The sequence below is a fragment of the Seriola lalandi genome, unplaced genomic scaffold, assembly GCF_002814215.2.
Source record: "Seriola lalandi dorsalis isolate HSWRI2012SDOR001 ecotype SW California unplaced genomic scaffold, Sedor1 jcf7180002054840, whole genome shotgun sequence".
Lineage (NCBI taxonomy): Eukaryota > Metazoa > Chordata > Actinopteri > Carangiformes > Carangidae > Seriola > Seriola lalandi.
In genome coordinates this window covers 570,990-585,787 of record NW_019525393.1, presented here as the reverse complement: position 1 = coordinate 585,787, position 14,798 = coordinate 570,990, and the positions used below count along the sequence as shown (strand labels likewise).

The 14,798-nt window shown below is 39.3% G+C and overlaps 1 protein-coding gene across 1 annotated transcript in view; it reads right to left on the bottom strand.

The window, feature by feature from the left end:
• The window catches only part of iars1 (isoleucyl-tRNA synthetase 1), a 59,908-nt gene that overhangs the window by 15,964 nt on the left and 29,146 nt on the right, over positions 1–14,798 (bottom strand). Inside the window, exons 15-25 of the mRNA XM_023426787.2 lie at positions 13,375–13,448; positions 11,358–11,552; positions 10,450–10,536; positions 9,396–9,479; positions 7,025–7,169; positions 5,810–5,930; positions 5,490–5,581; positions 4,968–5,045; positions 4,214–4,335; positions 1,224–1,326; positions 836–919 (exon numbers count right to left, since the gene is read on the bottom strand). Coding sequence (XP_023282555.1) covers positions 836–919; positions 1,224–1,326; positions 4,214–4,335; positions 4,968–5,045; positions 5,490–5,581; positions 5,810–5,930; positions 7,025–7,169; positions 9,396–9,479; positions 10,450–10,536; positions 11,358–11,552; positions 13,375–13,448 — 1,185 coding nt within the window. The remainder of the gene's footprint in view (positions 1–835; positions 920–1,223; positions 1,327–4,213; positions 4,336–4,967; positions 5,046–5,489; positions 5,582–5,809; positions 5,931–7,024; positions 7,170–9,395; positions 9,480–10,449; positions 10,537–11,357; positions 11,553–13,374; positions 13,449–14,798) is intronic.

Sequence of the window (14,798 nt, the reverse complement as noted above, 5' to 3'; positions counted from 1 at the left end):
CTCTGGCTAATGTCTGAGCGGTCATTTTTTCCAACTCCCTTGAACAACACTTGAATGAACTCAACAGACTTTTGTAATCAATCTGCACTTTGTGCTGCACAGGCATACAGTGATAATGTCACTTTTGGAAAAACATTATATAATACACACTTAGGATTGCAGACGTCCACTGCTCATTGCAAAAATCTTTCCAGGTAAGAAATGCAATGTATGTCTGTATAGTGAAAAGCCTCTAGCTTGCTCTGGAAAATTGAACTCAGTAATTTTGTAAACCGCATGTGTGAAGTGTGAGAAGATGAAGAACTATAATGATACATATTACTGTCATTAATATAAACAAATAGACGTTGCGTTTGCACTCTCTATTTGATGAGGTGTTTGTGTGCGTTGTAACTGGAGTAGATCAAATGTGAAATCATTTTTCAAGGCATCTGCTCCACCCCCTTTTTTAGATTAACCAGAAACAGAAACTTCAGCTACAGCAGAAGACACAAAGAGCAGATGAAGATGTACTTCTTCTGATGTTCATCCCATCAACAGAGTCAACGTACAGTACTGGCTTCAACAAGGATCTAGTGGATGTTTCTCTCTACCTTAGAAATTGTATAGTATCGATCAAAGCACAGTAGATTTCATGACATAACATTTCATAAGAAAGATATGAGAATGCTTCTCTTGCCTTGAAACAGAGCATGGTAAAATGACACTTTACCAAAGACAACATCAAGAATGAACAAAATGTATAATTATCACACAATATAAGCAAAGGTTATTCTTGGTAAAAAAAAAAAATATATAAATAATAAAATAAAAATATGAAAGACATTTTACTTACTTCCAGGATGTATTTCTGCAGGGACTGGATGTCTTTCAGAGCCTCTGGATCCTGGTGAATAACTACCACCTCCTTCAATGGGTACTGAAATACACATAATCAACATGACAACCATAAATACACCACACTAGACCTGGTGCACTTATATCACAGAACCACACACTTAAAGCCACAGAAAACCCAATTTGGAATTTGCAATTACATATTTTTTAGATTTTAATGTAATAATAATCTTTTTTTGATAAGTTTAAAATCCTTAACTCAGTACACAAAATACATACATACATTTGAAAACAATATAATTTTAGATCTTGTTTCCTTTAGTTTTAATTGACTGAAACTTGAACACTGGAGTGTGTGAGTGAAGGGAGTGAAGTTGATGATTCACCTTGACGGGCAAGGTCTTCCTGTCTCGGATCACTCTGCCCAGCTCAATCACAGACTGCATCTGAGAGACAGCACTCTCAATGCGCTTGTCAATCAAAGTCTCCCTGGAAAACAGACACAAAAAATATTATGAGTTGTGTTACCATACCCACTACATCACAGCACTGACAATGAGTGAGGGAATGAGAGAATGAACAGATTGTGAGTGTCAAACAAAACTGTAATTAGCTGGGCTTTGGTAATTTAAGCTAATTGCAAGGGTGCTATATAACCTTGTCCCCTGCTTATAATAAGAACATTGTTCAAAACATCTAATCTTCTTGGGATAATTATTTGATATTCTGTGAAATTCTGAACAATTTCAGGGCACAGTTTGGGGACTCAGGTGCATTTTTACAGTGAGTCAGATCTCACCATCTTCTAGTTAATGGCGATGTAGAAATTCAAATGGGTGTTCTATTGAGGAAAATTAATAATAGTGTGTGACAAGGTTAGTACCACAAATCTAAACGAAGACAGAGTTCAGAACCATCAGTGCCAACTCTGGAACATCCACTAATAAGGTAAACTGAGACTTCCACCTCCGAATTCAAATTAGAGCTGCACAGCCACTGATAATCATGCATAATAGCGATATTAGCCCTAACTGTCTGCAGGAACCTAGACTCTGTGTGTGTGTGTGTGTGTGTGTGTGTGTGTGTGTGTGTGTGTGTGTGTGTAGTGTGTAGTGTGTATAGTGTGTATGTACTTGTTCATTTATTCCTGCAGTGTGCTTCCCCTTGTGTGCATACAACATTGGAGTAAAATGACAGAGGAGAGGATGCCAGGGACAGCCAGTCATTTAATGAGCTGATTGAGAAGCAGCTGTTCCCACCGCCTGATTGGTGGCTGACCTTTGGGAGGAGGGTGAAGTAGTCCCATTCTACAACAGGAGGGACAAGCGGCTAATAAAGCAGCAGCGCTGAGTGCTGTCCAAGTGACAGAGGAGATTATATGAACCATTACACAAACTATTTTCCTTATGCTAAATCAAATGGATATTTAATCATGTCAGAACTTTTTTAGAGTTAAAGATGATGCAATTAAGTTTGGGCAATTAAAAATTCCCTCAAGGCATTAACAAAACCGATCAGCCACCAAGGCACATATTTTACTGCTGTAATTGAAGTGAAAGGGATGAAATGATCATATTTTGTGAGCAGCATCCATTTGCAGGGCTGACAATCAAGGCAAGCCCTATGCAATTCTGTTTCAGTTATTCAAAGTCTCTGGAGACCTAGAAAGATATCAAAAGTTTTTACACTAAAAATACAAACAGTGTTTGGCTGATTTTTAGAGAAGATAATACTGAGGTTGAAGGAGGCTGTGCACAAGGATTTCTATGTCTTTCTCCATATCAGATGACCTGGTTGTTGGTTGGAACTGACTTTGTGCCAGTGTGGAAAATGCATCATCTCTGATTCACTTTTATCATGCAGAAACAAAGACCTGTGAACTGCATTTGACACACGAGCAGACAGAGAAAGTCTGCTCAACTCTGCTTCATCTAGAGAAAGCAATCGATCCAATAAAATAATACTTAAATGGTTATTGAAACCATCCAATTTTCTAAAGCACTCCTCTCATTTCAGTGTGATTTATGAAATAATTTTGTAAAGAAAAAAAAATAAAAAAATAAAAAATCACAGATGAAGCAGAAGCTGACGAACAGCAGGAATGAAGAGAAGAAATTATGTTAAGACACAAAGAGAACAGCTGCCTCTGAAGGCTGACATGGATCTAGAAACTGCTGTGGACACTCAAGCTTCAAAAGCTTCTGTTCCGAGGAGTTCAGAGTGTGATACGATTGGGGTGAAGTAAGGCCACACAGTCTGGCTGAACCTGATTAGGCTCTGGTTCAGCAGTGGATATCCTGTGAGAAAAAGGGGCTTATAAGGGGGGGGGGGGGGGGGGGGGCAAGAACAGCAGTTTTTAAACCAAATTACCCTTGTTTCATTCACTTAGTTAAAACCCTGTTTCAGTGAGCGTCTGCTCTGCTGAAGTGCACAGAGAAATGAAAATGAAAGCTATTATTAGTACTAAAACAGGGTTTCCTTCAAGAATTGGTCAGTGGCTGTGGTAAGTGTTGCCTATCCCAACTCTTGGCAAAATGTGTGTCCGGCTTATGATTGATCAATTAACTTCAGCCTGGTGTCCAACCTGCAGTGTACCAGTGAGTTTGTCCTGACTGAGCTGATCATTTATTAGATGATGATTTAAAGAGTCAATAAAGATCTGCCTCACTTCTTAAAAATGTTGCAGGAACACTGCAGGAATATATACATTTCTTTAAATATTGTGGCTGGCTCCTCAGAATATGGCAGTGGCCGTGGCCACATAGGCTCTTTGAATCTAATCATATCAGCTTTGAACAAAAGTGATGGCAAGTATATAGGCATACGTTGGTGTATAGCACCCTGGATAAATTTGTGTTTATCCCTATTTTGAACCCAAACGGTGATAGGTAATCATCACAACAGAGCATCTTGATGGTTTCCTTCTTAACATCCAAAATATGAAGATGTGTTTTTTTTTCCAGTCTTTTTTTAAACATGCTTTCAAATGGCTTTAGGATCGGTATCCTGAAGTCTCTGTCCAGAGTGTGGTCCCACTGAAGGGAAGCTGGACACCTGACCTGCTTCACAGAACCAGGCCACTACCACTGTCTATTTGTTTTTGTTTTGTGTTTGTGTTGTGCTTTTTTATGATCCTGCCCTGTCGGTGTTTCTGTACATTGTCTTATAAATCTGGAAAATAATATTTTTTAAAAACTGTATGGCGGTGACACATTCAGCATCACTTTTGCATCAGCCATTTTACTTATAAGGAGAGAGACAACTCTCAGGGCACTTTCACTGAGTTATTATAAGTTTTGGACCCAACATTAAAAGGTCCTCTGCAATTTTAGTGCCATGAAGCAGTCGTTGCTTTATTGAAGAGATTTTTCCAAACCTGACTTGGGGCACCATGAGATAGTGGATGCTGCTAGTGTCCTTCTCATCGACAGAGGCGGGGTCGATGAGGTGACGCAGATTTTGGTACATCATCTCTGTAATGAAGGGTGTGAAGGGAGCCTGAGGTGAAAGAAGAAAGCAAGTAGACATGAGAGAAAATACAATAGAGGAAGATTATTCAAAACTCTGTACTGTAGTTAATTTACATTTTCTGACAAAGGTCTGAAAGTCAGAGGCAGCTATAAAATCAGCATACAAAACACATTTTTGCTGTAGCTTTTTTTTTTTTCCCCTCAAATGGTGTAAAAGTTCAAACAGAATTGTGCCAGAGTGAGGTTACTTCTAATGTGATTCTCTTCCATTTCAACCACGGGTAATTAATTTGTATAGCTCACAGCTGATCTGTATTGATCTGGGTTAGGCTAACTGCCTCTTAGCGTGCCTCCCGCCTCACATGCAAACATCTTCAATGTGTTATAAATAAAAACTCCTACTGCTCATGCATTATTCATAGCCCTGCCAGCACACACACACACACACACACACACACACACACACACACACACACACACACACACACACACACACACACACACACACACACACACACACAGACACACAAGCATTATTTCTTTGTGTCTTGCACACACAAAAAGCGAAACCTCACTACAACAAAAATTTCTCCATACAGTCTCCTTTCTCTCTCAGTCTCTCAAACACAGGGTCTCACACACAGGAACAGTATGACTCACCATCAGCCTGCACATGGAGAACAGAACACTGAAGAGGGTTTCCAGCGCCCACAGGCAGTCCTCAGTGCCGCTCTCTCCCTACAAAGTTCACACACACGTCAGCATATTCAGTCCTCTTGGAACAGAGAAAAGATAGAAGTGCCCTGGCAGACAGCGCCGCATGTATCCCCAATCCGAATGTTGACTTGGAGGGCCACAAACTGACTGCTATAAAATGTCCAGAGATAGAGGCTATGATGAAGAGATTTACTGATACTACTGTTTCCATTGAACTAATCAATAATTTACATGCTTAACAAAACTTGAATTAAGTGTAAATTAATTTATATATAAAATTATACTTTTGACTCATCAGATACTACTATTACTAGTGATTGCCACTCGTGTCACTCCATACATTTGTAGTCAGTGGCTATGAGGCTACGATGGCTGTGATACTTTCTAAAACCTGCACTTACCATCTTCATCACATAAAAACAACGTTAAAAAAAACCCCCCACAAATTAAAGGCTGGTATCTCACCTTCAGACGGCGTCTGTTGGTCCTGACGTACCAGTTGGTGAGCATGTCCACAAACTTGACCAGCCGAGGCACGACAGTGTAGAGGCGGTAAGCTATAACAGGAAATTACTGTCAGTGTATTTACATAACCTTTATTTAACAGGTAATCTCATTGACATCAAGATCTCTCTTGTATAGTCGGTCAAATACAATGAATATCAAAACAGGATGAAAAGGTTGCCAGACGGGAATAATTTTAAGATATTAAATAGTTATCTTCTACGCACTGTCCATTTCAAGTGGGGCTCCTTGAAGAAAATGTGTGTGTATGTCTTCCTTACCATCCATCTCAGCCTTGAAGAACTGAATGAGAGACTGTGTGAAGGACTGAATCCAATTGTCCATGATGTTGTCACTCTTCTTCGCCGTGTTCTCATTGTACAGAAACTGAATCTCGTCCTCCTGACACAGAAAAACAGACGCACATACAAAAACACAATTAGAGAAGCATAAACCATCCATATTAGGACACAAAACAGCACTGATATGAAACAGCTGAAACTGAGCCTGAAACATGTCCCACATATAAAGAAGAAAAGTAGAACCAGTAGCAGTTTGGAACTGCACATATAGAAACACTGACACACACCATCTACAAGCAAGAAAGGCAAGAATTTTGATTTTCGTGCGCCCTTTGGGCAAATAGTATTATAATCACAGTTTTTTTTTATAATTGCTGTTTGAATTATATTCATAATTGTGCGTTTAAAATTTAGCTACAAAATATACGATTTTTAGTAGTAGTGTAGTAATAAAAGCAAGTGGTATTTAACTGATTTGCATGTTATCTGTTGTTTTTATCATTAGGATAGTTCAAGCTTACAGCTGACAGTTAACAGGCTCACTTATCTGATCGTCACGTGGCTGAAATGACTTGATGTTAAACCAGGTCATAAGAGAAATAAATTCATTTATAAAATAAAATTATGGCTTTTTCGTGGCAGCAAGTTGAATTGTAACTGAAGCGCTGACATTCATAGCCTGAAGGTGGAGCAGGTGGTTCAAAATGCAGCAGACGTTATTTTCTTTGTCTGTAGGTGGCAGCACGGACAGTCTGCATCAGCAGAGCTAAACTGCTGCAATTTCCTCCCGGCAGGTCATTACCTGAGGAACGCCCCATTGTGGAGAATCCACAGCCTTCTAAAGAAATATTTACTTGTTTTTCAAAAATAAAAAATGCCTTCGCAGGACAGTTTTAAATGTGCAAAGCAGAGAAAATCTTGAGGACAAAAATGTTTTTCAGATTGCACCCAAATATCCAGCCATAAATTAATTGATGACATAGGGACATTAGGGTTGCTACATTATTTGATGGCTATAACATAGAATTTAATTTTGTTTTCGTTCCAATGATTACCTGATAATTAATTGCTTAATAATAGTAACAAACTGCTGTAGTATTAAGGAGTGCTGTGGTTTTTACACCAGGAATAGCTAAAGGGGCATCGTAGGACTGTAAAATTTAGGACCTTTTGTTCTGTTCATTACAAACGTACCTTCTGTAACCTTTGCACATTCTGCACCAGGAAGCGATAGGCATTATACCACGGCAGGAAGACATCTTTCAACACGTCCCGCACACCCTCCTCTTTGAAACGCAGGTTCTCTGCTCTCACTACAGGAGAGTTGATGAGGTACAGTCTACAGAGAGAGACAGTGAAAGAGTTCATGTGTATGTGAGTGTGCAGCAGGATTGATTATTGAGGGAGAGCATACAACGCGTCCACAGGTAAATAAGTCTTGGAAGGCCGAAAGCTTATATGTGGCATGTAAGTGAGGCTGCTAGCAGTATGTGTGAGTGAACCGAGAAAAGTTACCTAAATATGTTCACGTTGAGGGGGACACAGAAATGTAAAAACAGAGAAGTAGTTTGCCTGAGCAGTGTTGTCCCAGTTACACATTCACATCTCCTCAGTTACTTCATATGGACTCTACAGGAATGCAGAATGCAGCATTACAGGAGTGTTCTGGGAGAACAAAGTTTGCACCTTGACAGCTAATTTAAAACATCCAGTAAAACAAAATCACTCATTCTGAAGCAACAGTAAATATAACCTTAAAAAAATAAAAAATAAATAAATCTGTAAAATCCTACACTACTAAACATGAATCATTTTTGTTAAAATTGTACATCTTTACAAATTGAACAGATTAACTAGTCTATCCACCAACATGCAGTATATGCATGAAAAGTGATCGGTTGGCATGGCATCTGTGCATGTACACCATGACAGACAGTTTCAAGCCCAGGATGATGTAGAGGAGGCAGTGGGCTATAAACAACTACATGTGAGAGATTTAGAAAAAGCAGCGGTTTAATAAAATTGTATGCTGCTCAAACTGTTTGATTTATCTTTGTCTCAACCTACTATGCAACATCAGTAACTGGGCTTATCCCGTATATTTCAGTGGATTAGAATCTGCTGTATAAAGCCTGATACAACTGCACTTTTCAAACTGTAACCCACTTGTGGTATAGGTACACCAGCTGTCAGGAACGCCCCATTGAGCTCTGTTAAAAAACTGGAACCATTTCCTAACATATAGTGTTGCAAGCAGGCAAACCATGCACAGCGCTGTGAGCGAGTGAACCACATCATTAATTGAAGCTGCATCTCTCTCACAAAATGCAGCTAACTGTCGGTATACATCAGCGAACCAAAGCAAGGAGAGCTGCTTCAGGTTTAAAATCCCTTTGTGTTCATTTGTTCGACATTTTGCAGATACAACACGCTTCGTAAGTGCTGCTGTTGGCTGAAAGCTGCATTTGAATTTTTTAGTAATTTGTTTATCCCGAGGATACAGGGAAATCTTGCATAAAACTTCAGTCACAGACAAAACCCCCTCTCTGTGGACACTAAGAAAACACTACAAGACACTTATAGGAAAAATATTAAAAGAAAACTGTGGGGCAGGCTGCATTTTTTTTTTTTAAAGCCAAAGCTATTCAGCTGTCAAACATATCTGAATTGGATTAGCTTTATCAATTAGGCTAAATGTCCAATTTGAATATGTCCTGCACAAATTTTGGGCCAAAAATCAATTTTACCAAAACAAGCATCATGGTGCAAATTAATCTCTTTCCTCTATTACAGCCAAATACACACTTTTGACGAATAATAAACAAAATAATCCAAATCAAAATAATAATAAGTGGCAGGCATCAGCTCGCTGGTTTGGGCTGGTTAGAAAAGGTTTTCAAGCTGACATGATGCAACTTCATGCAACAGGCCATGAGTGATTTTAATAGCAGCAACTCTGAGATAGATTTGCAATAAAATGCAGAATACACAGAAACATCAACTGGTAGAAATACGTTAGAAAATCTAAAAATGAGCAAAGATGAAGACACACAATTGTCTCTTCACCAAGTTTGACTGAAATTACTTTAACAAAAAAAAAAAATCCCCCAAAATGTACAAGTACTTCAGTCTGTCCCTTGTTCACTTTCCATGGAGGTAATTATAAGATACTGAAGTAAAGTTTTAAACCAGAAAAGAGAAAATGGGAGCCATGAATAGAAACAGACTGCCGCCTTCCTCTCTTTATCTCTGCAGCTCACTCTTCCATCAGTGTATATGTGAGCATATGGTGCAACTACATAGTGCTTTATTCATTAGGCCATATGGTTATGGAACCCTTACTGCTCAGGGCAAAGGAGAGAATGTATGAGGAGAAACAATGTGTGTATGCACATGTATGTAGAGTATGCGTATGTGTGTCTACTGTATGTTGGACTGGGACAGTGATTCAAACCTTTTAAAACCATGCCTACTATAAACATAAGGTAAGTGAACACACACAAACCTGCCACCGGGGCACAGCTTCAGAAACACACACTTGCTCACATTCAAGCACAGAACTGACCTGAGGGCATCAGCTCCATAGTTCTGCACTATCAGCCCTGGATCTGGGTAGTTCTTCTTACGCTTGCTCATCTTCTGTCCATCGCTGCGGGAATGAGACAAAGCAAAGGCATTAATGCACAGACGCACGCATGCATGCACAAAAGTGCATGCTAGAAACCATGCACTTGGTATTCAAATTAGTTAAGTCCTTCCAGGTCAGCAGGCCTGTGAGCACAGTGCTGAGTTTAGACCCCGGGGCTGAGGACAAGCAGCCCTATTGTAGAGCAGCTCTAAGGGCTAAATGTTACAGCACACATACCACACTGATTATGAGGAACAGCAGAAAAATTAAGAGGAGATGAATAGGCAGGTGAATAAAGGGGGAGAAAAGGAATATAAAAATGGTGGTTGAGAGGAAGGGTGAAGAGTGGATTAGTGGAGGCAAGGAAACACGATAGGGGAAAAATGAAAAAGCTAAATGATGTCTGCAGAAAAGGGCTAAGAAATATGTTTGAAATCGACAGTAAGGATAAGGCTGGCAATATTCTGTCTGTTTGTTATTGTCAACAAATCCCTTTAAAGCCTAAAACCAACAATGAACTGATCTTACTAATAAGTATTACCTGAACCTATGTAGCCAAACATTGATATAGCTTATTTCTCTGTGTCTCAGACCTCCAGTGTTTGCCAAAAACTTTAAAAACATATCAGTGAGCCACACTCTTGTACTGTTCCTTCATTACCATGAACACTGAAGTTTGTTTTGAGTCAATCCCACATACAACATCCTTCTGCTGTAAATACTCACTAGAGAACCAAATCCATGGCTGAATATTATACCAAAAAAAGTCATTCATTGCTGTTTGACTGTTTGCTCAAACTACACTTCCCAGCTGCATTGGGAAATGATTTATCCTTTTTAAAAAATGATACTGTATATTTGTGAACCTTTTATAAGATGTCTGACAGAGTGGTAAAATTGGAAAATACTGAAAGATAAAGAATGATGCCAGCCTTATCCTTTGCAAATGGAAAAAAAGGAAGATTTTCTGTTTAGAAGTCAATGAACTGACCTAGCGAGTACCAAACCATTAACAATGACATTCTTGAAGGGTGGTTTGCCAAACAGGGCTGTGGAGAGCACCAACAGGGTGTAGAACCTGCAGACGGATACAAGAAAGAGGGTTAGGGTTACAGGTCAGGGTAACAAGTACAACTAAACATAATACAAGGTTCCCACACCTTCTTCAACATAAAACTCAAGGACTTTTCAAGGACTTTCAATGCCCAATTCCCTAAAATTCAAGGACCAAACACAGCAAAGTTTGAGACACAAGATTTTTTTTTGTGAGAACTAGCAGGCTTTACAGAAACTCACGGACAACAAATAAAGAAAGAGAGGCTTGAATGCATTAGCACTTCTTAACTGTGCTGTGTTAGAGACAGAAAGAGACCACACTCTGCCATCACTCTAACACAGCGCAGCAAAACAATATATTGTGTAAGCTGAGCTCTAGAGACGGAGACTTATTTACGGGTTGAAGAGAAACTATATATATTCAAGCACTTTCAATGAACCATGTCGATTTATTTCATTTATGTCTATAAACTCTCAAGGCCTTGTTTAGTTTTTTCTCAATTTCACAAACAATATAGGATATCAAAGACCTGAGGGAACACTTGATAATAATTCATAGCTATGAGGTAGGATTGAGAAAAACAAGCACATCTACTAAGTTATTCTCTTCATTTTGGATTCAACCATTTTCCATCATCCGATACTAATCCATTAAAATCAAAACTTTCAGGAAAACACTCGTCTGCCTGATTCTCCCGTCCATCCATGCATTCCTGCTCTGCTCATCAATTCCCTCAATGAACTCGGCAGGGAAGTGTGTCTCCACTCCTCATCTGTCACCCTCTTTCCATGTATCCCTCCATTAGTTCCCTCAATCCAACTATCCACTCATCTGCAGCTTACCATCCCCTTGTCTGGTCAATGCCCTCGGCGATGAAGTCTGCAGGGAAAGTGTCCTCAAACTCCTTCCTGTTTTCAAAGGGGTAGTGAACCTGGGCGTAAGGCATGCTGCCGCTCTCAAACCAGCAGTCAAACACCTCAGTGATCCTCCGCAGCACGCCCTTACCACACCGCGATGGGATTGTCAGACTGTCAATGCTGGGCAGAGAAAGTGTGGAAAGAAAGAAGACAAGAAAGAGAAAGGAAGTGCAATTGTTGAAACAGATGGATGCAATAACAATTTGACCAGTTCTGTTTTATTTCAGGTTTTATTAGTGCCTTAGGTAACTATTAACACATTTGTACACTGTATAGATCCATAGGTCTATAGGCTTTCTGGCTGCAGTCCAGAGCAACGATTTTATAATCTTTCACCGCTGGGAACTATGTTTAAGAAAAGAACAGCGAGGCTCATGTTGTGCTGACACACAGTAGAATAATGTCAGTTATTGCTTTGGGTCATAAGTTTCAGACACAAGGATATGGATTAATTTACACCGAATACTGACTCGCTGAGATTCAGCTTATAAACAAGGTCAGGGTTTCTTCAGAAAAGTTGCCTTAGCTGAGGAGAACAAGAGGAACCTGACTTTTGTAGTAGTTACAAAATGTCATCCTGCGTGAAGTGCCCATTAAATCCAGATCAAATGGCTATCCTGAGCAAACACAAAACAATAACAAAAACCAATGAATATAAAAATAATATATAGAAAGAAAGTTGATGAAGCACATGGACTTTCTTTTCCCTTCCAGCAACAACCTGCTACACATTTACTGAGTTATAGGCATTCAGGCCTATAAACCGCTGATGACACCGTTGGTAATCTACTATTAGCCATTAAAGCTGCTCCATTGCAGTACTTTGCTGCTCTTAAGAGCCCTGCTCCTGGGCCTAAAGAGGGAAGGGAGAGTGTTAACCAGGAATTTTCCCTAAAGAAGTGCACTGCTGAGTACACTGTGAGTAGTTTAATATGTGATTTCTGCAGTGTGTTGAGTAGAAGATTTTGTTAAAATGTCCACTTTCCTACAATGTGGGCAGAGCTATTATCTTCATTAGCTGGCCACTTCACATATTATATTGTAGACTGATTAGAGTCCATCCATTAAGCTGTTAGTGATCCATACATCTTGACTTCAGCTGAAAACTTTTCGAAGTTGGTCAAAAAATACAAAGCAAGCCACTCCTAAGATCTAGACTACTGTCTATTCACACCAACAAAACAAATAACAGAAAGCAAATCAAGTCCCAAAGGTATATTTATGACAGTAAAATACAGACATACTTAAATGTTACTTTTAGTCTTCCTGATCAGCTGATTTATGAAGGAATAGTTTGACATTTTGGGAAATATGCTAATTTGCTTTCTTGCCGCAACTCAGATGAGAAGCTTGAGTCTGTACACTAAATTTAAAGCTATACCCAACAGTTAGATTAGAATAAAGACTGGAAATGTATGTATACACACAGACACACACACAGCTATGATTAACATAAATAAAAAGTTATACTACAAACCACTATAAAAAAGTTTTCTGTGTTTTCACTACATTCCCCAGCTTTAAAATTTCAGTCATGGCTGACTTTTGCAACAATTCTGAACATCTAATAGACAGCTGCATAAGTGATCAGTTACTGTTTTATCATTGTTATTATTATTATTTGAATTAATCTTTGAAATGTTTAATTCTTCTTCATTTTTCTTCTGAAATTATTTTAATTATTTTTCCAAATCTTTCAGACCTGCAGAGAAATTCTTAACATCCAACCTCAAGCACAGGAGCAGAGCAGGACGAAAGCAACTTCTTCCTCCTCCGTAAATTAAAGATGTCCAGCGCCGTGGAAATGATTAAAGGTAATTAGCTGATGAGGAGCGGAAGAGTAAAGCGCTCTGTGTTCCACAACACTTGTCTGGTTCAGGCAGTCAGGCAACACATGTTCAGGTGGCTGACTGATAATGTTGTTGTTTGATCAGTGACTCACCTCTCTCGATGCAGATCAGTTACTTTGACTCCAGTCAGTTCCTCCAGTTCAGCCGTGGACCCTATGCATACCACCTGATGAACAAGCACACACACACAAATACACGTCACAAATACAGCATTCACAGTAGGAATTTCCTAAGGGAGCAAAGAGACCATTACTGCTAAAGCAATAAGTTGATTCATTATGAAGCCCATTGACAGAAAATTTATTTATCAAGCAGAAATAAACATTTGCTGGTTGCAACTTCTAAAATGTGAGAATTTGCTTCTTTTCTGTTTTTTGTTTTCATTATTGTAAATGCATTTATTTTGGTTTTGAGGCTCTTTGTCTGACAAATGTTTGGTGCAGTAGAGGAGCTGGTAGGCAAATCAGCAGATGTAACCTTTGGATGGAGCGAAGCGGGCCAATTCCATCCCGTTTGTGCGAACCTGAGATACCCAGCTTACTGCGGTAACTTAATATTTACCTTACAGACATCAGAGTGGTATCAACCTTCTCATCTACCTCTTGACAAAAAAAAAAAAAAAAAAGCAAATAAGCTTATTTTCAATAATGTCAAAGAATTCCTTAAAACCCACAGAAACTGAAAGCAGTTGTATCTATACTAATTTGAATCATTTATTTGAAGTCTGAAAAGGACTATCAGTGCTAAAACTAATAATCCTGATGAATTTGTCTACCAGTTTTATTAAGATTATTCTGGTTAAAATAAATAATAAATAAAAACGCTTAAAAGTGGGCCTAATTCAACACACTTCCTGAGTAACTTTACCTTAGAAAGTATGGTAAAGTGTGTTATCTGGTCTCCTCAGAGAGTTAACCTGTAGGCTCTGCTCTAGTTTTACCACAGCACCAGGTAACATGGCCCAGATACAGCCTGACACACCACTGTCAGACACTAAAGAAGACAGAGTAAAAGAAACATACCCAAAAACACAGGGACAGGAAGAGATAGAGAACAAAAAGAAAAGATATTGAGAGACAGATATCATACTGCCACACGCAGAAAAACGCACACACAGACAGAGAGACACACACACATAGCCTTGGTTTTGGGTGTGTGATTTGCCACTGAGGGGTGTGTAAGGGAGGCACCAGGGAGCGCGAGTGTTCTGGAAACAGTCACAATGCTATTTCCAGCAAGCAGGTCGCTGGCTGTCCCTCTTTCAGCCAGGGGACCAACACTTCATTTTTCAAACGCTCAAACAACCCAATTCTGACACCTCTATTCAGTTCAGTCTACTTCACATAGTCAGCCTGGTTTGGCAACCAACATCCATGACAAGATGAACATTTACAGTTTGGCTCCGTTCTACGCTGCCACTATTTCCTCTTCCACCCCCCCTGTTGATTTCTCATTTTTACCCCCTTCTTTCACCTCCTCATTTTCTTCACCAGTTAATTTATTCTGACACCCCCCC